The 25638-nt window shown below is 46.1% G+C and overlaps 2 protein-coding genes across 13 annotated transcripts in view; one reads left to right on the top strand and one right to left on the bottom strand.

Moving 5' to 3' along the window:
* Nucleotides 1–25638, bottom strand: part of NME4 (NME/NM23 nucleoside diphosphate kinase 4) — a 43125-nt gene that overhangs the window by 13771 nt on the left and 3716 nt on the right. Inside the window, exons 4-5 of one of the 2 annotated variants that reach the window (XR_014518847.1) lie at nt 24690–24802; nt 23243–23448 (exon numbers count right to left, since the gene is read on the bottom strand). Coding sequence is in view for 1 of the 2 variants with exons in the window: in XM_083473901.1 (XP_083330027.1) it covers nt 23328–23448; nt 24690–24802 (234 nt within the window). In the remaining variant the exon portion in view is untranslated. Of the gene's footprint in view, nt 1–23024; nt 23449–24689; nt 24803–25638 lie in introns of those variants that run through there. The other variant, XM_083473901.1, reaches the window with a different exon arrangement.
* On the top strand, nt 611–20016 carry LUC7L (LUC7 like). 11 transcript variants are annotated; one of them, XM_083473812.1, is made up of 13 exons: nt 686–916; nt 2578–2648; nt 2913–2997; nt 3656–3750; nt 4662–4760; nt 6021–6131; nt 7284–7427; nt 8725–8901; nt 9174–9262; nt 9818–9847; nt 13649–13819; nt 14909–14970; nt 18071–20016. In XM_083473812.1, the coding sequence occupies exons 3-12, from the start codon at nt 2994–2996 to the stop codon at nt 14934–14936; spliced, it is 948 nt and encodes a 315-aa protein (XP_083329938.1). In that variant the 5' UTR covers nt 686–916; nt 2578–2648; nt 2913–2993; the 3' UTR covers nt 14937–14970; nt 18071–20016. The 11 variants fall into 11 exon arrangements, with proteins under 11 accessions (XP_083329945.1, XP_083329943.1, XP_083329946.1 ...); XM_083473818.1 differs by lacking the exon at nt 14909–14970; XM_083473819.1 differs by lacking the exons at nt 2578–2648; nt 2913–2997 and having other exon boundaries at nt 611–916.

Here is a 25638-nt window from a genome sequence, read left to right as displayed (position 1 = left end):
GAAACCCTGGCAGAATGAATGCACGATAGTCTTGTAAGCCGCTAAAAGTATCCGTGCTAGTCACATAAAAGACAACGCTATAGATTGTTCATTAATTTGATTTATTGCAAATGGTTATTTCTGGATCTTTCTTAATACGTTTTATTGGACTTGCTGGTTCTGTAACTGGATTTGCAATTGCTTTTAGTCAAATACAATAAATGATTGATTGTCTTATACAGGGACTTTCCTTCAAGTCGACAAGGTGCAACGAGGCCTTGTGTTCAAATCTCGGAGTGCATTGCCCTGCATGTTTAAAATGAACATTATTTATTGTACTCGGACCACGTTTGTATGAAGATAAATCACAAAAAATATCTAAGCAGTCTGCACAAAACAGTCCTTTGGGAAGAAGGCCAGGATATAAATTTTAAAAATAAATACACAAAAATATAAATATAACATGTTCATATTAAAAATACCGACAAAAATCAAAAACACTGAAGATATAAAGAAAACCAACGAGCTGGCGGCGAGTCCAGGCTCCGCTCAGAACCGAACTGCAGCAACCAGCGTGCACTGCGGGCTCCGGCTCGGCTCGGACTACAACCCCCAGAGTGCCTTTCGCGCTGGCGGTTGGAGGAGGAAAGCGAATAAGACGACGGCCGCCTCCGCCTCCCCCTTCCCCCACTTCCCATCGTGCCTTGCGCAGGCTGTAGCGAGTGAGAGGCCGCGCTAGGGTCGGTCTCCGCGGCCTGGGCTCGCGCCGTTGTTCCACTCCCCCCCCCCGCCGCGCTCCCCTGGTTTCCAAGGAGACGCCACCCCCCTTTCCCCTCCGCCGCGCTCTCGGCTCACCTCGTAGCTGCCGCCGCCGCCATGTCGGCCCAGGCCCAGATGCGGGCGCTGCTCGACCAGCTGATGGGCACGGCCCGGGACGGTGAGTAGGGACGGGCGAGGCGGGGGCCTGCAGGAAGGAAGCGAGCGAGCGAGCGAGCGCCTCGGGCCTGGCGCGGACAGAGCCCTTGGGGGGTCCTGCAATGGCGGGGCGCCGCCGTGGCTGAGGAGGCGTCCCATCTCTCGCCGCCGCCGCCTCCGGTGTCCATCGGCGGGGCCTCGCCTCAGAGGCCCACCCACAGCAGGGCCTCGCTTCCCCTGCCGGCAAACTGAGGCTTTCCATCCCCTGAAAGAGGCAGCGGCTCTTTCTCTTCTTAATAAATTCATAAGGTTTGAGGGGTTCCGTTTCTGGGAGGCCAGGGATGAGTGAGCGCTTAGCATATGCTCAGAGGCGCTCTTGCCCGACCGCCCCCCCCCAATCGCCTCGCGCGTTTTATTTCACACGTCCTTGGCTTGAGCCTTTGCGTTGTACCCTGCTAGGAAAAGCCCCTCCCTGCTCATATTTGTAGGAGAGGGGCTTTGGGATTATCCTAGGATTATATGATAAGGGGATAAGAAGGACGTTTTTGGCTGATGGGCATCTAAAATGAGGAGCAACTTTGAATTGCTTCTTTCAGTTAGCCAAGATAGGTAAGTGGAGCTTCCAAGTCCAGCAGAAGTCTACCTCTTAATGCCAGAAGTGCTTGTGTCTGTTTTAGGGTGGGGTGAGGGCTCCCTGCCTTTGTGGCCTCCTTGTAGGTTTGCCAAGGGGCAGTTTGGAAACTGGATGTTTGAAGGAGTAGATAGAGCATTGGTCTGAGCCAATGTTACTGCTGAGCCATATGGAGAGTTTATAGCAAAAGACAGCTGGGTGCTAGCTGGCCGGAAGTCAAACCTGTCAGGCCAGTTTAAAGTTTGGCTGTGTGGCAAGTTGGCCAGTGTAGTGATTGTTGGTCATGGCAATGTGGGTGGTGAGAGTCACCAAGCACAGCGCTGGGACGAAGGTGCCTAAGCAAGGTAGCCGAGTCCCCAGCACCTGCATTATCATGCCTTCAAGGTGTGCCAGTCCAAATGCCCACCAAAGCTGGTGGTGTAGTTCTTGACGTAACATCTAATTCCTGGAAACCTCTGCTCAGTAGCCTAAAACACTGCTACAGATGGTATAAGGGAAACAATCAGGTGTTTTAGAGTAACTTAGGATCTAGTGTGTTCAGTACATTTCGAGGGCACTCTTGGAAAGCATTGGCAAGGAATACATATTACATTAAATCCCATAACTTGGACACTTAAAGCTGCCTGAAACATAAGGCTTTAAATGCCAGATTTGTTGGTTTTAGCTCTGTATCATGAGCTGAAAGCCTGACTTTTTCTGGTCTTATGTGGTGAGGCTTTTCTTTTGTAGACTCGCCTGTAGAGGTAATGCTTCGTGAATAAAAGCACGAAGGTAGGCCTGTTCTGTATGGAAACGGGACTTTAGTGCTAGCCCCAGGACACATCCCCTTGAAAAGCTGTGCATTCCTGTCAAGGTTTGTATCTGCTTCCTTCCTTGAATCGGCAACTATCTGGCACATTTGCAGAACTCTGCAGATAACTTTTTGCACTTTGTTTCGTAAATGAATAAGTGCTCGTTCTTTCTTTGTGTATTTGAGTTGCTTTTGAATTGCTTCCCATAATTTTATTTCATACAAACTGAACAATTGTGGCCCCTCTATTTTATTTATAAAGGTTCAGTGTATCTTTGCCTGCCTACATCAATCTGCAAGGGAGTTGCAGAAAAGCCTCATGTTCATCGAGCCGTGAGTCACAACCAATTTTTAAAGCTGTTATAACAAAAAAAGTGTTTGCTGCTTTTTTCACAAGTAACTTTAAAAGTGTAGCTTAGAAAAGAAAGGAAAAAAAAGGGAAAAATACATTTTTAGTAGACACAACATTAATCCTGGATGCTTGCGAATCCTGATCTATAGTCATACACAGACTAGCTTTTAAAAAACAATTGTCACATACCATTACCACTTTGCCTTTACTTTTTATGTATCATTCCCCTGACTTCCTTACTGCAGGTGTGGGCAAGAAAACTTTTCCTTTAAAACTTTTCAACAGCGGGCATAAAAATTCTGCAGCTGAGGTCTTGAAGAAGGCAGATGGGTATAGTATATGTTGGAGCTCGCAGTGTGTATTAACTAACTTCCCTTTTTTCTTGTTGGTTTTGCTTGTTTTTAAGTGGCTCCCAAATGTAAAAATGTGTTCTGAGGGCGGGGAAGGGGAGGGGCAAAACAAATTATACTCTTCAGGTCAACACCAAAATACGTCTGGTGGCCCTGTGGCACCTCATTGCTTGTTAACAGTACAAGGCAGCAGCATTAACTGAAAAGACAGTGAATTAATAAATGGCTGCTTATTAAAATTCCCAGGTGTTGATCTGTTTTGTTCATGGTGTTCAGAGAGCACAGGTTTTGATATCTCCAGACCCTTCTCCATGCAGAAGAAAATTCTTTGTGGTCTGGATCCTTGGCTGACTGTACTGTCATTTTACATAGATGTCTGGCTACGGGCATTCTTGTGGTCAGCACCATTCTTAGTAAGTGGTGCATGTGACATTAAATGCTATACTTGCTTCGATTCTCAGCTGTGAAAGAAAAACGAATATTCTGTGACTTAATGGCTTTGTAGTTCTTCAAGCAGTTCTGGGGTTCGTGAAGTATTTTTATCTGCATAATGAGGCGAAATAGAAACTTACCACAGTTTACCTTGCTTAGCATTTTAAATGTTTTTTTTCATATTTATAATCAAACATGAATTTCAGGAGATGAAACGAGGCAAAGGGTGAAGTTCACAGATGAACGAGTCTGCAAGAGCCACCTTCTGGATTGTTGCCCTCATGATATTTTAGCAGGAACGGTAAGTACCCTTCCTGATTGTGCTACAGAATATATGGTTTAACAGTTAAATTCTGCATGGAATCATTCTGTGTAGCTATGTGTACAAACTCAAAAAACCCAAGTGGTGTCAAGCTGGCAACCTCCCGTTTCTCTAATAATCAGGAACATAGTACTTTGGAGTACAGTGGAATTCTGTGTGGTGTTACTTAAACATTATGAAAAACTCTACATGCACACTTAAGTGTTCTGGTTATGAAATTGAGGTAGCTAAGTTGATCCCTTAATCGTATCTGTAATGGGCAGCAGTCAAGTAGTTACCTGGGCAGCAGAATTCAAATATATCCAGTCAGCTGATGTGAAAGGGGACATCATAAGGAAAAGCAGTAAGATGTTCTTAGTAATGTGTGTCCCTTTTATTTGTGACAATTTCATATAAAATGTGGATCAGCAAATAACTCAATCTTCTTTTATTTAACAAAAAATACACAGAACATTAATACATATAGCAGAATATAATTCAGCCTTGTATTTGAAATGGCAGAATTTTTGAATTGGCATGTTTTAGAAGCGCATAATTGGCCCACAATGGAGTACACCAAATGAATTTTTAATGGTTAAAATGAATACAAAACCCTTTAAAATATGTATATTATTTTAAAGCTGTATCTAGTGTCATTCCTACTCAGAGTAGACCCGTTGAAATGAATGAACATGACTTTCATTAATTGTGATGTATACTTTTAAGTAAAACTTAGTTGGATACAACCCATATATATTAATGTCATCTGACTCAAAATGAACATGTATAAGGTAGAGTTACTTTTTTCACTTTTCCAAACCTGGCTCATGCATTCCTATAAGCCTAATCATATTTTCACATGAATGTAAAGATCTCAGGTTGTTTTGTCTTCTTTTCCCCCTTCTCAACAGCGCATGGACCTTGGAGAGTGTACAAAAATTCATGATTTGGCACTAAGAGCAGATTATGAAATTGCAAGTAAAGAGAGGGACCTGTTCTTTGAGTTGGACGTAAGTGCTTTGTGTTTTTTTCCAGTAATGAAATGCTGGTATCAGATTGGGCAACAGTAAGTCTGATATTCCCGCTAATCTTGTGACATTTTCCTTTGTAAGCTTCCTGCAAAGGTTAGCAGAAGTTTTCTGTACTGTTCACAAAACAGTGATTTCTGAACTATGTAGAGTTACAACTAGTGGTTGTCAGACAGAGACTTAGAACATTGCACTCTAGATTTTAATGAGCAGTTTGTTACTAGACACAAAGTGTCTAGGGTTTCTCTTCAGAGCAAAGTTGTCATGCTGGGCACTGGCTTCAAATAATCCCAATGCAACAAGCCCATAAAACAATTGCTGGTTAATTTGCAGACTGCGTAGTGTTTATTTTTATAGGAATATAGATATTCCTATATTGTTGATTCAGTTATTGTTGATAATGTGATGTGCTGCTGCCCTGCCCGAAACAGGTGCAGTCACTGAGGCCTGCGCTCTGAGATCAGAGTGGAGCCCACTGGTCTCGTAATCAATACCACTGAGCTAAATCTAGCTTGTAGCTCTTTAAAGCAGTGTTTCCCAACCTTGGGTCTCCAGCTGTTTTTGGACTACTACTCCCATCATCACTAGCTAGCAAGACCAGCGGTCCAGAGTGATGGGAATTGTGATCCGAAAACGGCTGGAAACCAAAGGTTGGGAAACACTGCTTTAAAGCAGCCTTTGCCAACCAGGTGCCCTCCAGATGATCTGGACTACAGCTCCCATCAGTCCTATCCAGTACATGCTTAACTGAGCAGAGTTGCCCTATCCTCTTTCTTCTGAGGAATCCAGCTCAATATATCCTCTGCTGTACCTAAGAATTCTATTATAAGAGCAGCGTAAATAGTATTTCAGTTATTTTAAACTTCTACCTAAAAATGTCTTTGTTGCCATTTTGCCATTCTTGGTGTTTGTTATATAAAACTAAACAAACTAGCATCTCTGCTAGGGTTTAATAATTTGATGTACCACAACAGCATTAGGATATTGCTTTGTGCTCTGAAGAAATGGGTTTTCTAAACACACCTTTGCTTTATCCTGAAGAAACATCTCTTGTTCCCACCTCACCATCAGTTGCTTTCATCTGCCCTTTACTGTCACTATCAGTTTTGATCTGAAATACCAACAAGAGGATTGTGTTCATCTTGGGGCATCTCTTCCAACAGGGAAAGCATATTGAAGTAGCGTTCTATGCATACACCCTTCCTATATGTGTGTCAGCTTTGTTTGTTTGTACATCTGTAGGCAATGGACCACTTGGAATCCTTCATTGCTGAGTGTGACAGAAGAACTGAACTGGCAAAGAAACGACTTGCAGAAACACAGGAAGAGATCAGTGCTGAAGTGGCTGCAAAGGTACTTCAGTCGGGCAAAATCATGTGTGGCAGCCTCCTTTCTCAAAGGCTGTATCAGCAGTTGCCATCCTATCTTGTTACATGGGGCTTCCAGTCTCCTCTGATTTACTGGACCAATTCTATTCATACTTGCCCAGCTTCAGCAGTGCTGCATCCCCAGATGTTCCCAGACAGTTCAGTTGGCATCTATGTGAGAAGCTGGTCCTACCGTAAAGGTTAAATACATGAGCTCTTTAACTTGGGTGCTCCTTAGTTCAAGCTGCCTTGAAGCTCAATGTCAAGGTGCGATATAAAACGTAATACAATTTCCCCAGCCTTATAAATAAGCCCGCAACACTTACCAGCGTGTAATAAATATTACTAGCCTGATGGGGGCTGGAAAAGGAGGATCAGAGACCTGCAGGAGCATCTGCATTTCTTTGCTGCAGAGGAGGAAGTGGAGGCCTCTGTCCTTTAGCAGCTGCCTTGGTTTCTTTGCTGGGCTTTGTTCTGTCCCTCCCCCACCAGCCCTTAGGTTTTTTTAACTGCCCTTCACTGTAAGATCCCAGGGTGGGTTACATCAATTTAAAACACAGTATTATAAACATTTTAAAACATTGGCATCACAAGGATGGAGTGGGTCTTGAAAATTCAAAGGTCAGAGTAAAAAAGGCTGGTGCTGCAATGATATTGCAATCACAAATTCACTATCAGCCCCTGGGATAGAGTTAGCTTACCTTAAAAGATTTCTTGGATGAGGCATTTGCCTTCCAAGCACTTTATAAATTAATAAACAATTAAATAAGCGGTTCATTTTTGTTTCAGTATGTGTTCTTTTTTTTTACCAAAAGGCGCTCATGGTAGCTTGAAATGCATTGCAAAGCCAAAGGAAACAGGCTTCAAGTCAGTATACTGCATTAGAAGGGAATACCCCATTTTCCCTTGAGTCTTTCACACAAGAACTTTTCCCTTACACCAGTGATGGCCAAACCTGGCCCTCCAACTGTTTTGGGACTACAACTCTCATCATCCCTAGCTAACAGGACCAGATGATGGGAATTGTATTCCCCAAACAGCTGGAGGGGCCATTAAATTCCTTGTGTGCCCAGACCAAAGTCAGATGCCAAAGATGCAATCTATTCCCTTGATCACTAAACACCATCTCTCCTCTCAGGCAGAAAAGGTGCATGAACTAAATGAAGACATTGGCAAACTTCTGGCTAAAGCCGAGCAGCTGGGGGCTGAAGGGAATGTGGATGAATCTCAGAAGATACTGATGGAAGTCGAGAAAGTCCGAGCAAAAAAGAAAGAAGCAGAGGTTTGCTTCCCTCTCTCCATATTGATAATGTTCTGTACAAAAGTTACAATTTGTTTATTTAGTCTGCTTTAGCTGCAAAAATGCACCATACTAAAGCAAAATATGGAGTTGTCTCAAAGCAAAACTAGGTGAGGAAATACTGATGACTAATTACTGTCTTCCTTGCTTGAAATGACAGCTTCTGAGTATTTCCAAACATTTCCCCATGACTTCGTATGGAAATCCTTCTATGTAAAGGTGTGTTAGCATCCTAACACAATATGTGCAGGATTAACTGATAGTGGCTACTATTTCTAGTATATTGGGGTAAGTAAAAAAGTAAAAGTAATGGACCCCTGACAGTTAAGTCTAGTCGCGAACGACTCTGGGGTTGCGGCGCTCATCTCGCTTTACTGGCTGAGGGAGCAGACGTTTGTCCACAGACAGTTTTTCCGGGTCATGTGGCCAGCATGACTAAGCCGCTTCTGGTGAAACCAGAGCAGCACACAGAAACGCCATTTACCTTCCCGCTGGAGCCATACCTATTCATCTGCTTTCACTTTGACGTGCTTTCGAACTGCTAGGTTGAAAGGAGCTGGGACTGAGCAACGGGGGCTCACCCCTTCATGGGGATTCGAACCTCCGACCTTCCGATCGGCAAGCCCTAGGCTCAGTGGTTTAGACCAGTGTTTCCCAAACGTTTTTGGGCAACGGCACACCTGCTTACCGGAAAAAAATCTCGCGGCACACCACCATTAAAGCCCCGCCCCGTGACGTCAGCGCGCAGCGTCACGCGGGGGGGGGGGGACGCACAAAAGTGAACGTTTTTTCCCTTCCCCTTGCCGGGGTGGGAGGAGGCAGCAGAGCGAGGGCAGCTGAGGCGGCGGCGGCGATAGCGGGCGGAGGAGGAGCCGTTGCCGGGAGTTGCTGCTGCTGCTGTTGCTGCTGCTGCCCGGACATGCCGGCCTCCTCCTCCTCCGCTGTCTCGCGCTCCTCCCTTTTGCGCGAGCTGCCCCGCCGCTCGGCACCACCACCGCGGAGCCGCCCCCGGCTCGACGCGGATCCTCGCCGCCGCCGCCTCTCGCCGCCCGACTCGCCCGCCTCCCTCCCACGGCACACCAGCCGGTGTCTCACGGCACAGTAGTGTGCCGCGGCACACCGGTTGGGAAACACTGGTTTAGACAATGCACCACCTGCGTCCCTAGGGTAGGAGTACAGTGTTAATAAGCTGGGAGAAATTGTTTAGGGTGGAGAGATGAAAGCATAAGAAATAAACACTATGGAAGTATTGATACTCAGCTGTCTGATCCTTCCATAGGAGGAATACCGCAATTCTATGCCTGCATCCAGTTTCCAGCAACAGAAGCTGCGTGTCTGTGAGGTCTGTTCTGCATACCTTGGTCTCCATGATAACGATCGCCGACTTGCTGATCACTTTGGAGGCAAATTGCACTTGGGCTTCATTCAGATTCGTGAGAAGCTGGACCAGTTGCGGGTGAGAACTCTGGTGTGGGGCAGCTGCTTTGGATGCAGAAGGCCACGGTTCAATCTCTGCTGTACAGATGCCCTGAGGGGGGATTGTAGCCCTGCTTCATGGCTCCTGTGAAATGTGGTTACATGAGCAATATGCTCTTGGAGCATTGTCCGTCTCGTGCTCAAGCCATTGGAGAACCATCCTGGTAGAGGATGAATTAACTTGTGTTTTTTTGTCAGACTTGTGTTGTAGCACGCAGCCGCATTTAACAAGGTTTGCTATCTTTATCATAGAAAACTGTGGCAGAGAAACAGGAGAAGAGGAATCAGGACCGGTTGAGACGGAGAGAAGAAAGAGAGCGAGAGGAGAGAACGGGTCAACGGTGAGTGAACTCTAGGAAGTATTTTCAGTGGAAGGTTGTGGCGCTGTGGCTTACGGGTGCTTGTGCTGCTGTGTGAAGTTCTCAAAGAAATGGTGTGGCAAAGAGCAGGCATTAGTCACACTTGAATTGTGGGCAGTGCATGGCACGTCAGGGCCATATATTCTGGTTGCTTCCCCTCATGTCAGGAGAAAATGTCAGGTGTGGGCTTTGGAAGGGGGCAGAGAGAGAGAAATGGGCATGTTGCTGCTTGGGGAAAACTAGCAGGCCTGCAGGCAAGCAGCAAATGACACAACTGTCCGAACAGCTAGGGTTTTTGCCCTGAAAAAGGTGATTAAACCTTCCTTGCTTTATCAAATAGCCACCCTATGTAATTGTTTCATAGCCGTTTTTCTGATTCAGCTTTAACAGATTTATCATCCATGGCCTTTAAGTCCTAATGTTTAGAATTCTTTTCCTAAGTGTTATTTTGCTCTAAAAGAATATGTGTCCATTTGAAAGACTCCCACAACTCTGTCAATCATTAACTTACCTGAAACAAATGTTGCTTTTTGCTAGGTCTGGATCCAGAAACAGAGATCGCAGAAGGTGAGTGTTTTAAGTTGGTATTGATGGTTCTTCATTCTGAGTAAGGTGACTGGCATTCCTTTGCAGTTCTTTCTCTTTCTGCCATTCTGTTTGAGCATTGGACCAGAGGACGAAGAACCCTGGTGCCTTTTCCAGTTTGTAGCAATTGCTTTCTTGACCAATCCCTACTGTGGTTTCAAGGAAGTGTATTTAGGATGGGTAAACCACAATTATTTGAAAGGTTTAAAATATTGGATTGCTCCATTTGATAGAGACTTGCCTTAGCAAAGTCCTTGCAGCATTTTCAGTACATACTTAAAGGCCTTTCCATGCATCCATTCTTCCTGTATGGATATTAGGTTGCCAGTCTCAAGAGGGTGGTCTCATGTTGAGGCAAAGCCATTTAGACTCTGAGAGAAAGCCAACCCCTACAATGGTAGGAAACCATTGTAGCTGCTGAGACCCTGGGAGAACATGCTCTTTGTGGCTGAGAGTAAAAGTGGAAGAATGACTGATACATCTTTGCCGAGAATTGCCTTGAATATACTGTAGCTGTTCAGGAGCACAAAACACCACCTTCTTCTTCACATTGTCACATCTGAAATGGAAGCTTTGCATCTTCCTCAACCAGGAAGTGCCCAGGCTCTTGGGGAAGAAGTGTATAATCTGGGCAGAGGTGATGTAAAGGCTTTCTTTTCAGCCTGGTGCTGTGGAGGAACTGGAAACTGAGGGAGTACTACCGTATTTTTCGCTCTATTGGACGCACCGGACCACAGGACGCACCTAGTTTTTAGAGGGGGAAATCAAGGAAAAAAATATTATCCCTCCCCCCAGCCCCAAAGAGCAACGGACAGGCTGCGCGCAGCCTGTCTGCTTCTCCCAGAGCTTCTTGGGGCTGCGGGGGAAGCCCGGGTTCCCCCACCAGCCCCAAAGAGCAAAGAAGCCAAGACAGCTCAGGGGATCCATAGCCGCGCAACCTCTCCAGCCAGGAGCTAAACCTCTCCAGCGCGGCTAAAGAAGACGACAAGGCAGTCCAGGGCAGGCACTCACTGCCCTGGCTTCCTCTTTAGCCTTGCACAGCATCTTTAGTCTTGCACAACGGGATGGATTGCGCCCGCTGTCCACCGGGGCTGGACTAGATGACTCCTGGGGTTCCCTTCCAACCTTGCAATTCTATGACCTCGGAAGGTGTTTGGGGTCTCCACCACTGGAGGCTTTTAAGCAGCGGTTGGGGGACCATCTCTCTGGCGTTCTTTAGCTGTGATTCCTACATTGTGAGGGGGCTGGGCTAGATGACCCTCAGGTGGCCCTCCCAACTCTATACAGTCCTACAGTTCTGCAGCAGGAGATCCACAGCCACTTAGAATCATAGAATTGGAATAGACCACAAGGGCCATAGAGTCCAACCCCCTGCCAAGCAGGAAACACCATCAGAGCACTTCACACAATGCCCACTCCCAATTTTCATCTGAGAGACATGTGGCTTCAGTGTCTAGGTAGGTACCCCCCTACTTGCCACACTTCCCCCACCTCACTTAAGCTGAGGGAATTCCTGCCCAGAGAAGCTCCCAGGTGAGGCAAGGGTTAAGATCTACCTCTGGTAGATCTCTTGCGGCTGGAGAGGCACGCAAGTCTAAAGGGGAAGCCAGGCAGCGAACGGGATGGATCGCGCTCGCTGCCCTGGCTTCCCCTTTAGCCTTGCGAAGCCTCCCACCCACCCCCACCCCCGGAGAGGTGCGCAAGTCTAAAGGGGAAGCCAGGCAGCGAGCGCGATCCATCCCGTTTGCTGCCTGGCTTCCCCTTTAGACTTGCGATTGAAGCCTCCCACCCCCCCCACCCCCGGAGAGGCGCGCAAGTCTAAAGGGGAAGCCAGGCAGCGAGCGCGATCCATCCCGTTTGCTGCCTGGCTTCCCCTTTAGACTTGCGAAGCCTCCCACCCCCCCCCCACCCCCGGAGAGGCGCGCAAGTCTAAAGGGGAAGCCAGGCAGCGAGCGCGATCCATCCCGTTTGCTGCCTGGCTTCCCCTTTAGACTTGCGAAGCCCCCCACCCACCCCCACCCCCGGAGAGGCGCGCAAGTCTAAAGGGGAAGCCAGGCAGCGAGCGCGATCCATCCCGTTCGCTGCCTGGCTTCCCCTTTAGACTTGCGAAGCCCCCCACCCCCCCCACCCCCGGAGAGGCGCGCAAGTCTAAAGGGGAAGCCAGGCAGCGAGCGCGATCCATCCCGTTTGCTGCCTGGCTTCCCCTTTAGACTTGCGAAGCCCCCCACCCACCCCCACCCCCGGAGAGGCGCGCAAGTCTAAAGGGGAAGCCAGGCAGCGAGCGCGATCCATCCCGTTCGCTGCCTGGCTTCCCCTTTAGACTTGCGAAGCCCCCCACCCCCCCCACCCCCGGAGAGGCGCGCAAGTCTAAAGGGGAAGCCAGGCAGCGAGCGCGATCCATCCCGTTTGCTGCCTGGCTTCCCCTTTAGACTTGCGAAGCCCCCCACCCACCCCCGGAGAGGCGCGCAAGTCTAAAGGGGAAGCCAGGCAGCGAGCGCGATCCATCCCGTTTGCTGCCTGGCTTCCCCTTTAGACTTGCGAAGCCCCCCACCCACCCCCACCCCCGGAGAGGCGCGCAAGTCTAAAGGGGAAGCCAGGCAGCGAGCGCGATCCATCCCGTTTGCTGCCTGGCTTCCCCTTTAGACTTGCGAAGCCCCCCACCCACCCCCGGAGAGGCGCGCAAGTCTAAAGGGGAAGCCAGGCAGCGAGCGCGATCCATCCCGTTTGCTGCCTGGCTTCCCCTTTAGACTTGCGAAGCCCCCCACCCACCCCCGGAGAGGCGCGCAAGTCTAAAGGGGAAGCCAGGCAGCGAACGGGATGGATCGCGCTCGCTGCCCTGGCTTCCTCTTTAGCCTTGCGAAGCCTCCCCCCGGCTGGAGAGGTTGTGCAAGGCTTTTCTAGAGGAGGGAGAAGGGACTGACTGGCGGCGTCAGTCCCTTCTCCCTCTTGGGGAAAAGCCCGCAAGAGCTGCGCGAAGCTTGTGTGGGGCTCTTGAGGGCTTTTCCTGCCTGCCTCCTCCCTGCATTCGCTCCATAGGACGCACAGACTTTCCCCCTTAGTTTTTAAGACGGGAAAAGTGCGTCCTATGGTGCGAAAAATACGGTAAATGTGCAGAAGAGGAAGAAACTGTTCCTGTTCTGCAGTAATGAAATATAAAAGAGCTCAACCTAATCCAAGTAGTAGCTCGCTTGAACTAAATGCACAAAGGATTAATCCAGATGTATTAAGTCATCAAGAGATGTTATAGGACAGTGAGTGAAATGAAAGTACTGAATGTTATTGTGTTAGGAAGCATACAAGGTCCTAAAATTACTGGAATTAATGCTTAATCAGCGAGTCACTCTTATATAGAAGCATTTTAGCTGTTTATTAATCTTAAATGTGATTAGCAAATCAGACATTGCTAAATGTTCTGGACAGCATAAGGGGTTGAGGAAGCCTGTTCAAAATATTTTTATGCAAATCTGAAGCTATTGGTGTTCTGCGAGGTATGTCTTTTTCATTTATGCATTAAGACAAGCATGTTTTTATGTAGGATGCTGCAGTCCTACAATACTGGTCAGGTTCAATTTCTTCCCTGCTGGTCATTAAACTCATTGGGTGGCATTGAGCAAGTCACTTTCTCAGCCATAACCTACCTAACAGGGTTCTTGTGAGTATAAAATGGAGGAAGAACCCTGAATGTAATAAAAACTTGAAATTGAATTTATTTGCAAATGCAGCTGTTCATGTCAAATTCTCTGTATCTCTGGGTTTTATACTGCTTGTTCCTGGTTCTTGCAGGTCTCGCTCTCGAGAGCGGAGGCGAAGACGTTCGAGGTCCATTTCCCGTGAGAAGCGAAAGTCCCGCTCCAAGTCCCGGGAACGAGAGAGGCACAGGCGCCATCGCAGCCGTTCTGGCAGCCATAGCCGAGGCCACCGGCGGGGATCCAGAGACAGGAGTTCAAAACACAAGTAGGCTTGGTTTTTGCAACCTCTTGGGGAAAGACTTTTTGACTTGTAGTTTAGCCATGAGAAATGAGTTCAGCTGACTATTGGAGAAACAGTGAGAAAATAGGGATTGGTTCAAACTCCTTCCCAAGGCTGCCATGGGCTGGGGTTGAAGAGAGCTGGTTCACGTGATACAATTAAGCAGGGAATGAAGTTGAAGGCATGTGCTGCTTTCTCCCATTGTCATCCTAGAAGGTAGGATGTGTAGATGTTGTCCATGAGCTCCAAAAGCGATTTGGGACTCACTGGATTTCTTGTGGACTAGACCTGTAAGGGTGACTTTGCACATCACCAGAGAAGGCTTCCCTACTTCTTTGCAACACTTGCATCTGCTCAAAAGCATGCTCGTTCCTCTGTAAGTAGCAGAGAGAATTCTCTCAGACCCAGAATGTTTGTTTGGAATGGTAAGATCTACTGGATTTGAGACAGGCACATACATTTCTACTTGAGAGAGGCCCAAATCACTAGTGCTGCTCTCTCAGGTGCTGTGTAGGTTTTGGTGGCCCGGCACACTGTGCTTTAATTGCTTTGAGGGTAAACAATAACCCAGGATTACTATTAGGGAGGTAGGCTTGATGTGAACAGGGGCAGTAACATGCTGGATGGCCAGAAGTTCTCCCAGATTGGCTATAAATGCTTCAGAATTGCTCCACCACATGGTTAACTGGATTCTACTTCTTTAAAAATACTGTAGTTCTGATCCTGGGAGAAGCTTAACCGGAAGCACTTCAGTTCAGTTCTACTGCATGCAAGCATGTTAACCAAGTGGCCTCCTGATGTACAGCTGTACCTAGTAACTTCTAGCTACTGGTAATCCATAGCAGTATTGCAGGTAGCCTGGGGAAACCTAGTCTCTGTTCACCATTTTCACTGGATTGATGTCAACAATAGAGAGCAAGTGAGAAATGAAGAGCATTTACAGTTCTCTTCTCTATGAAGGGAAATGAGTAATGGAAAGTAGGTTTGCTAGAAATGGGGTATGTGGAAATTATTGACTCATGGTTGAGATACTAAATTCATTTTTTAAATCTGTCTTGAACATGAACAATAAAGAAAAGAAGTTTGGACAATTAGGAAATGAGGAAGACCCTGTAATTACTATTGCTAAAGAGCAGGTAAGGGAATGCTTCAGAAACCCAAATGTACAATAGCCCATCTCAAAGTGTTCCCTTGGCGGGGAGGAACTGTATCAGTCATGTTTTCTGGAACAGTTAAAAATTAAAAATGAGAAGGCACAAGAAGTCTCAAAAGAAAATGAAGTGTTTTATTTCTTCCAAAATAGAAATCATACTTTGATATGTTGCCATCCCTAAAAAAGTCAGCATTTCAACAGTAGATACTGAAGCTTCAAGAAGATGCAAAATGATACATAAGAGACTGTGTTGGGTAAAGAGCTGAATAATTTGCGGGTGTTTGGGCTATTCCCATCTTCTGCTTTTGCATTGTTTATCATTTAGATGCCAACAGTTCAACTACTCTTAAGTTGTTTTGAGTTGCTGTGGCAAACATGTGACTAATAAATTTAATTAATAAATAATAAGCCTTAGAGTGTTTTGATGTAGCATAGAATAATAAAAGCATTGTAGGAGAACTGATATTGACACACCCCCCCAATTCTGTTGACCAAGTCCACTCTAGAGAAACTCCCTGTAAAATAAAGCTGTTTGTGTTTGAGTTGCTGATTGTCTTTCTCAGCTTGGTAGAAGCTTAGAGCCTAATTTGTTGCTATCCTTAGTTGGTTTTTGGTATAAAGACTGAATGCTTGTGCTTCTTATCAGACAAAGTTGGCATCCACATTGCAGCTTTGAATTTTTATAAGCCGCTGTGTGTATGCAGCCCCCCCCTTTAGCTGATCACTTTTGTCATGCTTAGCGTTTGTGTAGTTATGGTAGTCCCTATCCCAGGGTAACAATTTTAATTTATTTCATACATTTATGTCCTGCAATTCTTCCAGTGAGACAGGAGGTGCTTTTAAGGTGCACAGTGACCCGATGAGGTGCAGTAGATTAGGCATGACAAATAGAGAGTGAGAGTGTATGCACATATTCATATGGTGGGTGGGACTCCCCCTGTAGGATGGGGTGCCAAGATCACCTTCACAGGTCACTGTCAGAGACAGTATGTCTCTGAACGCCAGTTGCTTGGAAATACAAGTGAGGAAAGGTGGCTGTTGTGCTCAGGTCTTGCTAGTGGGCTTCCCATAAGCATCTGATTGGCCATTGTGAGAACAACATGCTGGAGTAGATGGGCCAACGGCCTCATTCAGCCTCAGGGTTCTTAACTTCATTTCTAAGCCCACCGCTGTACAAGAGTGGCTCTCTGTTACAATTCCTGTTTTCACAGATGGTGACTGTAGCAATCTGGGCTGGCATCAGGGGCCAGTATCACTGGGCACTTGCTGAGTCTCACACCATAAAGAGAACTGCTAATTAAAGGGTTGGCAATATGTCACCTCCCCGTTTTCACATCAAATCTGATAGCGATGGGCATTGTGTCAGGTTTGTTGGTTGGTTGGATCAATCAATCAATCAATCAATCTCTATCTCACTGTTCCTCCCAGAGAAGTCCAAGACAGCAAAGCAGAAAAAAAACATAAATTTAAAATAAAACACCCTCACAGCTGAACAAGTCATACTTGTAAAGCACTTGTGTAAACTGGGATTTGGTAGGAGGGAGGGGGAAACAGGAAACAGGCCAAATGACTTAACCCTGCATTGTGCTGGCTTCAGGGTGTACGGCACAGTTGAAGGAAGGAAATATCTAGGTATAGGATGAACTGTGGGATAAAACAGGAGTAGATATGTGTGAGAGATGTATAAAAAAACAAGTTGTGAAAAGAAATTGGTTACTAGCCAAGAGGGAAGCAGGGGAACTCCCTAAAGCACAAAGAAGAGATTTGTGACAGTGTAAAAGCATAGGAAAGAGCCTTGTTTAGTATTGATGTCATTGTTGAATTTCTAGGTTTGAAAAATAACTGAACAAAATTCATTTTATTGCAAACTTGTATTGTTTACTTTTCTGGTCCTGGGCAGATGGGCTCAGCAGTCATTGCACTAAGTTTATTCCTCTATGTTGCTAAGCCTGGAATTTGATTGACTAATCTCATCCTAGAGTGAGCCATTGTGGTCCATTCCCTAGATCCAGGGCATGGAACCTTTTTGGCTTATCAGAATATAACCTTGTGGGCCAAATTTAAGAGGCAGGTGAAGTTGCACACCTGTCAGTCACCTGGCATCACAGGTTGCCCAGTGCTTTGAAGTCTCAAAGCCGGGAGCTCAAAGCACCATGTGCATCCCAGTCATCTGGTACATTTAGAGTTCCCTGCAGGGAGCTTCATAGCACACCTGATCCAGCAGGCTTCAGCTCTATTGCACATTCTCCACAGTCCATTTGAAAATAATCAGGGATCCTGGCAGATCACTTAAGAAACATCATTTTTCTTTTAGAAATCAAAGCATATGCATAATTTGTCTTTTTCTAACCATAGTCCTGTGTCTTTCAAATGGGGTGGGCATGCTGCTTCTGTGGGTGATGTTGATTGGAGAGCTTGTCAGCTTTTTCCTCAGGACTTAAGAGTAGACAGGCCATTCAGGACCCTTCTTCAATGGATTGGTATTTTTTTTGGGGGGGGGGGAGATGAGTTGATTGCACCAGACCATATTATGAAAATATTGGCCCTTGGCCTGTTTGACAGTCTAGTCTTGATCAAAATAGCATTGCTTCTCATTTTTTGTTTCCAGCAAAAAGGGCTGTGCACAGATATCTATAGCTCAGTTGGTAGAGCATGAGACTGGTTAATCTCAGGGTTGTGGATTTGAACCCCACATTGGGCAAAAGATCCCTGTAGCTGCAGGGGGTTGGACTTGGAGACCCTTGTGGTCCCGTCCCACTCTACAGTTCTGCAATATTGTTAACTGTTCTATAGTCTTTCCATGGGCAACCTGATTGCAGCTTGTAGATTTCAGTTTATGAACCTCTGCATCTAGTGCTTGACCTTGACTCTGGATTTAGGTAGTACCTCACCCTGTGCTTAATGTCTACCAACCCTGGAGGGTGGCTCTTCCCGCCCATCTGGGCTGTCTTTCTGCCTATGGTCCAGAAAGGAGAATTGGTAGGCTAAGTCCACAGTTCCCTTTTCTGGTCTGAAATGCTTTCACAGACACGCACGCGCTTTCCATTCTAGAGCCCTACAGTATGCTCTGGTTTGCTCTCCAGATCCTCTAGAGATCGGTCTTCAAGGGAGAAATCACGGGAAAGAGACAAGAAAGAGAAGAGCTCTTCTGAACGGCGACACGAAAGCACGAATGGCAAATCTCACCCTAAGAGATCTGAAGAGAGGGAAGCCGGCGAGATCTGAACTCCGGCCGCGATCTGTATTGTACTGTATATATAGTCTTGAGAAATGTTCTACACAGCCCAAATTTTTCTCATTTATATTAACTGAATACAGCACATTTTTTGTAGTTCTGAATTTCTATTGTTTCTGCAGGTAGCAAAGCCAGTAGTGTGACAGTTTCCTATACTGTTGACTTGAGACTTTTGTCTTTTAACTGAAAGAAACAAACTCAGTCGCTGGTCTTCAGTGCAGTTTAGCGACTTAAGCAGAATGCAGCAGAAGCAGGCAGAAGATGTGGGGGTGGCGGGATCATAACGTGCTGTAAAAACTCATGCTCCACCTGCCTATGTTAAAACATCACTTGCCTTTCTATTGCAGACTTGAGTTCATAACATACTAAAGAACCTCAGCAGCGCTGGTACTCCCCCCCCCCCTTTTCTAAATATGGCAGGTTCATGTAATGTTTCTGATATCCAAGACTTCGCTAAATATGAACAAGCCAGATTGGTCAAAAGTAACCTACACCACAGCCTAGCTTAATAAAGTTGTTTTGGGACAGCTGTACAACATGGCACAATATCTCTTCTTTTTTGTTGTAGTAGTTGTATTTAGAGCTTGGTGAAAGTAGCACAGCATTTAAAATTTAAATGGATGTTAATTGGATTATTTTGTCAAGTTATGCAACTCATCAGTGTGAATTTTGCACTTCGGGACTTCATTTTTCTGTGTCTGCTTCCTAATTTCCAGGTTGCCAGTATTGATCCCACTGAATATAAATAATGTTGTTCCCTGATGGAGAGGTCCTGGTGTAGGTGGGATGGGATTCCTCACACTGCAGCCTCAAGCCGGAAGGCACATTAGAGCAATTCCATTAAGAGCAGTGTTCACAATAACACAGAATGACTCTACCAATTTGGCAGATGAGGACCTGGCATGGGGAGCTCTGTCGTGGGACAAACAAACAACTCCCACATCTAGATTGATTTTGCAGTTACAGAGGGGTGGGGTGGGGGAGCAAGATGCACTATTCTTGTTGGCGACAGTTAAGCAGATTGCAATGCTGTCAAGACTGCATTTGCGGTGACAACCTGAAACACAACTGGTAGGGGTGTGTCAAAGAGGTAGAGGGGCATAATCATAGTCATGTACTTCAGGTTCTTTTAATAACTGCTGATGGCAGCAGAAAACAGTCACGATGGTGCTGCAGAGAGTGGTGTCCAGGGTACTAGGAGTTTTTGACTTTTTATTTGTATAATTATCTAGTAGCTTACTGACCAATTCCTGTGTGCCTCTTCTTCCCTCCAACTTCTTTTTTTTCCTTTTTTTGTGCTGCAGAATTGTGTTCATCAATGCATGTTTAATCAAGTTTCTTTTCCGTTTTATTCTCACTGCTGAATTCTATCTTCCCCCCCGCCCCAAGAGGAGTGGTTGAGTGTGTGTTCTCTCAGCCTTTTGTGTCTTTGTGAGTGACTACCAGGAGAACTAATGAGCCAGCAGAAGGAGCAGATGTGTTTCCTTTGGGGGAATCGGATTCAGACCTACAGTTGCCCATTGGGACAGGTAATATCTGGGCATGCTCAGACCTAGAATGTGTTGCCCTCTGGAAAGTCAGAGGACACAGTGAGAAGCCAGCAAGGCATATCGTATTGAGTGTATAAAATATTAGGAATTCATCCCTCTGTGGGGTTTTTATGTTTAGTATGAGCAGTTTGATCCTTAACAGCACCTTTCTTTGCCTTTGAGGGATATTGGTCTAAGTAACAAAGATGTAAGTAAAACGCTCTTCTCTTGCCAGTCTTATTCACATTAAAAGCTTATCTTTGTGGCTCGGAGTGAACCGTCTGTTTTGGTGTAACCCTTAATGCTTGAAATTTCCATGAGCAACTCAGCCCTGTCTCTACTGTCAAGCAACCGAAGAGACTGGAGTAAGTTTAATTATAGATGTTGCAAAAATGGGAAAGAAGGACCTAGGAATGGGAAAACCTTTCTGTGGACTAATGCAATAGATACCCTGGGCACGTGAAGAAAAACTTGGCATTTATATGGCACTCTTCAGAGCACTTTCGTCATCTTTACAGCAAATGTTCAGGGCAGGGCTATACCACAAATGGGAGCTACAGCAGAATGTCGCAGTTTCCCACATGAGTGAGGATCTGCAGTTCTAGTTGTCCAGGATACTATAAATTCAAGCTGCCCAATTCATTTCTTCCTCCTTAATCCCTTTCTGTATTTCTTTTCCAAGGAACACGTGACATTCAGTTGCTCCCGGAGGTCACTGAAAATGCTCTGTTTCTTTTGAGCTATTTTGGTAGGAAGGTGCTGTTCCTCCATTTGGGACTTCCAAAACGTTTTTCATTTCTGGATACATGGGAGTTCAACCAAGGAGAATCCACCGTCGTCCAAGGGAGTTAGTTCCACAGTCACAGACAGCTCTTGCTGTCAGCAAGTTCTTCCTAATGCTTCATTGGAATCTCCCTTCTTGCCATTGGATCAATTTGTTTGGGCCCTCCCCGCTGGAGCAGCGGAAAACAAGCCTGCTCCATCCTCCATGTGACGGCCCTTCAGATCTTTGAAGGTAGCTAACCGCTCAGTCTTCTCCATGCTGAACATACCCAAGTCCCTCAACCATTCCCAGATTACCCCAAAGCCTCTGCATGGGGGTGGGAGTAAGACAGGAGTGTGGAAGCACAGGCTCAGGGGCTAAATGTGGCCCCAACTCTTTCCAGCTCACATGCCTGGTGATTCTGTGCTGGGCCCTTGAGTGCTTTTTGCCTGCCTGGAATGCATCCTTGAACTGTGAGCAGGCCTCTTGCTTGGCTGGATAGGGAAGGGAATTGTTATTCCCTAAAAACAGCCAGTTGCAGCAGCCACACAGGAGCAGACAGCATGCTGAGATTTCCAAGCCATCAAGACTAATCACCTGGCAACCAAAGTAACTTGAAACACAGCGTCTTGTTCCCCATCTTCAAGGGTCCAAAGAACTGGAGAGCAGACTAATGTCCTGTCGCTAGGAGGGGAAAGTAGCAGTGGAGCAGAGCAGATTATTAACATTTCATGCAAGCTGTCCTGTCTACATGTGGGCCCTAGCTTTCAATCTTTTGCATTGCTTAGGCATATAGTTTCCTGCGGTGGGAAAACCTAAGTGCCCTCAAATTGCTTTAAAAAACTACTGTTTTAGAGATGTGTACATTGCAGTCCTGTGGTCTTTATATGGGAAGAAGCCCCCATTGCAGACAGTGGGACTGACTTCAAAGAGCAAACGTGCCTAAGATTGGGTGGCTATTTACCTTCTGCCCACAAAAGCGTATGGTTTGCTCTGGAGAATTGGGCCAGGTTCATTGCCCCTCAGAATCTATGCTAAAGTTCACCACTAACCACAAGGCAGCAGTTTCTGCTGAGAAAGTAGCCCCCTCTTACCTACCTCTGGGCTTTAAGATCTTCACATGGCTAGCAACTTTCCTTGTGCGAATGTCATAGGATGCCAGATCCCCAACAAAGGAGGCCCTTAGAAACACGTTTTCATGAGGCAAGGAATGTCGGCTTGAATACAAATTCAGTAAGATTTGTGTCATTCTGGTCCTTGCACCAGACGGAAGCTCAAACAAAATCACCTAAGTCTGTTAAACTCCTGCTTGGGAAAACAGCAGCCCTTATTCAAGTTTTCTGTTGAAATTGACCATGTTATCCAACGCAAAAGCTAGCAAAGCCTCTGAAATCTAGGTGCTTTTCTGCTGCGATGTGCCCTTTATTGCTCTGAAGTGTTTAGACAAAGGAAGCAACATTTCTGCCTTCCTCACTCTCCCTGTGACAATTAATGTAAATAGGAATGAGTTACAAGACTCACAGGTAGGGCCAAGGACATAATTTTCTCCAGCACAACCAGGGTACCCACAAACCCTCCTTTAGAGAGGACAGTCTTCTGTTTGAAGGACTGTAGTAAAACAAAGAGAACCGTAAGAAAGGTCCTTGGAGGTGCCAATCAACATTTAAGCACGTGAAGGAAAGGCTAAGCAGGGACACAGGGTCACAGTCCTCCCCACTGTGCTGAGAGCTTTTCTGTTTAAAGTATAGGATTTATTTCTCCATTGTGCACCTATTAATTAGCATATGCAAATTGCATGTGAATATGTGTCCTTTGTTTTGGTTCAGGAGCCTTTTGTGGGGATGCTTTCTTTCATTTCATAAAGCTGATATACAACTTGACTGTAAAAAAACAAACAAAGCCTCAATGCAGCTTTTACAGAAAGAATAAAATAATGAAATGATCAGCTTAAAATAAAGGTAAAAAGACCTCTTAAAAACATTAAATAATTACAATCGACAAGAAGCTAAAAACCAGACTGAAACACATTCTGCATGTCTGGATAGCCTTACCTAAACAATGTTTTTAGCAGGTGTGGAAAAGAGTACGGCAAAGATGCCTGCTTGATGTCAATAGGCAGAAAGTCTCAAAGTTTAGGTGCTGCCATGTTTAAAAGATTGATTTCTTACCAATGCAGAACAGATATGTGTGTAACCTGTACCAGTTGGGTATATTGAAGTGGTAAATGGGGCATATATCGGGTGAGGCAATCTGCTAGGTGATGCATGATCACCTAGTTCCTGCGGTGTTGAGGTGCAAAAGACCATCTTTACCTAAATCATATTTTCCTGCATTCTTCTCTTACAAGGCTGTCCATTCACAATCAGGTGGCCACTCACACATCCCCTTAAAAACAGGAGGAAAATGGCTAGCTTCATTAATGTAGAGGTGCAAACAGAGAAAGGGATTACAAGTTGATGGCAGGCCCAAACACAGACTTCTAATTTCCAGGCACAAAGAACAGAACCAGGTTTGTAGAAATAGTTTGTTTTTTTTAATGTGAGACCCGTAACTCCATGACTTTTCTGCCACGGATGTAAATCTCTCCAATCAAGTAGCACAGTGGTGCACATGGCAGAGAGCAAGGTGTGGCCTGTGCAAAGGGGGTGCCTGCTCCTTGCCCCCTCCCAAGGAAAGCCAAAGTGGTTGAAGTGCAATAATCCAGCCCTCCTCCAAACACACCGTCCACAGGCTGGAACGTGGATCGCTTCAGAAAGGCAGTCCAAGGGCAGAGGTAGTAGGCCCTGTGCTGGGGTGTAGACCAAGCCAGGTCCTCAGTGTTCGTACAGGATTTTCTGATCGCAACAATCCCAGTCTATCAGCTCGTTGCTGCGAAACCAAAGGCTGATCTCTCTCTGGGCTGTCTCCAGGGAGTCGCTGGCGTGGACAACGTTCCTGATTACGGGGGAAACCTCACAATGAGGGCATATCGTAGGTTAAGGTCCTATCCTACAGCTACAAAAACAACCCACCCAATTTTATATCCCTTTAACTGTTACAACCTACTTCCCCCAAATAAGTTATAAATGGATGAGGGGTACCAAGAACTCTTTCCTGAATTGCTACAGAATTCCCGAGGAGGAACAGCTGGGTCTGCCTACAGTGTGGCTGCCCTAAGGCAGCATCTTGAGCTATCCTTACCTGGGGCTGAGTCAAGAAGCCACTACAATGCAGTAAAATGATGGAACGAGTTTCCCTGCAGAACCTCCAGAGGCAAAAGGAACTTTCCAGGGGGCAATCTAGTATCTAATGCCTGTTTTAGGCATGAAGGAGGACTTATAGAACGCTCACTCAAACAAAAACAAGGAAAGAACGAGCACATCAGGGAACGAAGGTTCAGCACAGTCTACTCTTGCTCTGCTAGATTTCTGTTAGCAAGGACATTTTAAAAAACAAGGGAAAATTAAAACTTGATTCCCACAGCAAACCCCCCCCCCAATCTGTAGTTCCAGCTAGCATAGGCCATTCGGCCATTTTATTCCACTGTAAATGTAGACTAATAAATACAGATCACAAACTAAGGGAAGAGGATTTTTAAGCACACACATGGAAAAGTGAAATGTAATTTACAATAGAATGGAAAAATGAGAAAGCAAAGAAAGATCACGCAACACAAAGTGTCGGAACTCATACTGACATTTCAACATCTCGATTGGTTCATATAAACACCCTTCCCCTATTATTCATACATGGCAGTGTTGAACACTTGTTTCGTTTGACCCAGAAAGCTCATTTTCCATACTGGCCCCCTCAGATAACTACTTAATGGCAGGAGGAACTATTCTGCAGCATACTTAAACGAATGATTCACCAGACCAGGAAACGGGACTTAACCAAAAGAGTCGGCGTTTTGTATTCTTCATGTGTAACCAGGCCAGAGACTCGTGTCAAAGTTTGAACCTAGAAGCCCCAGCAAGTCAAGACCGGCCTGGTCAGAGCTCAGTGCCAGAGCACCTGTCTCACAGGTAGAACATCCCAGATCCCATCTCCAGCAAGAGCCGAGAATGACTTCCTGCCCGAAAAACCTGGACAGCCACTGCCAGTCCGTGCAAACAATACGGAGCTAGATGGACTCATGGTCTAACTCTGTGCAGAACAACTTCCTGTATTTCCTGCTATTTTGGTCCCACTCATACCTGCTGACGTGGACGCTGAAGTCTCCCCGGATGGTGCCTGCCTTGGCTTCCACGGGATTTGTCTCCCCCACCATAGCCCTGGAGGTTTTGACAACGTTGTAGCCTTCCCAGACCTGAAACAGGACACCATAGAAAAAAGGGCAAAGACCAGTGGTTCTGACATTCCTGCTAACAGCTAAACAAGGCAATATGTCTCTATCAGTGCCTTTCATGAAGTACAGAGGTGCTCCCCCCAACTAACATCACAGAGCGCCTGATACAGATAGGTTGTTTAGAAGGCTGGGGCAGAGGGGCTTTAATGTGTTGCAGCTGGCTATGGGCCTAGTTTGGGCCACAGGGCCCAACCTGGCAATTTGCAGCGGGCGGCGGGATCTTCTGTTGAAGTACACAGGAGTTTCCCTTCACCCTTATGCCTAATGCCTACGCAAAACGGTTCTTCCCATATCCAAGATACAAGAGCAGTACCCAGATTTGCATTTGCATCCCACTATGATAGTGGTGGACCTACATTTCTGGGGTCCTGGAGACTGAATTGTCACGGGGTCCCCTGTGCAACATGCAACAAGGTCTGGATAACCCGTAATCTTCTTGGATGGGGCTGTTCCACAACAGATCACGATGTGAAAAGTAATTAACTATTACATCTCAGATTTCGATTGAAATTGCTGTACAGTGTCACTGGTGCGATATAAAACATTGCAAGCAACATGGACTAAATTCTCTTCTGGGACCCCTCTGGGATTAGGGCCTGAGAGTTTAAGCTTCATTAGTTTCACAGTAGATCTGCCCCTGCACAATGGCTAAATGTTCTCCTTCCTCTATCAGAGGCAGTGTGCCTACGAAGGCCATTTGCTGTGCATCACCAGAGGGGAAACTGCTATTGCACCCAGAGGTCCCATTAGTCTGCTTCCCATTGGGGCTTCTGGTTGGCCAACGTGAAGAGGATGCT

This window comes from Podarcis liolepis (genome assembly GCF_965112155.1).
Source record: "Podarcis liolepis genome assembly, chromosome: 14".
In the NCBI taxonomy this organism is placed as follows: domain Eukaryota; kingdom Metazoa; phylum Chordata; class Lepidosauria; order Squamata; family Lacertidae; genus Podarcis; species Podarcis liolepis.
The sequence above is the reverse complement of the archived record's forward strand: the minus strand, read 5'-3'. Positions and strand labels throughout refer to the sequence as shown.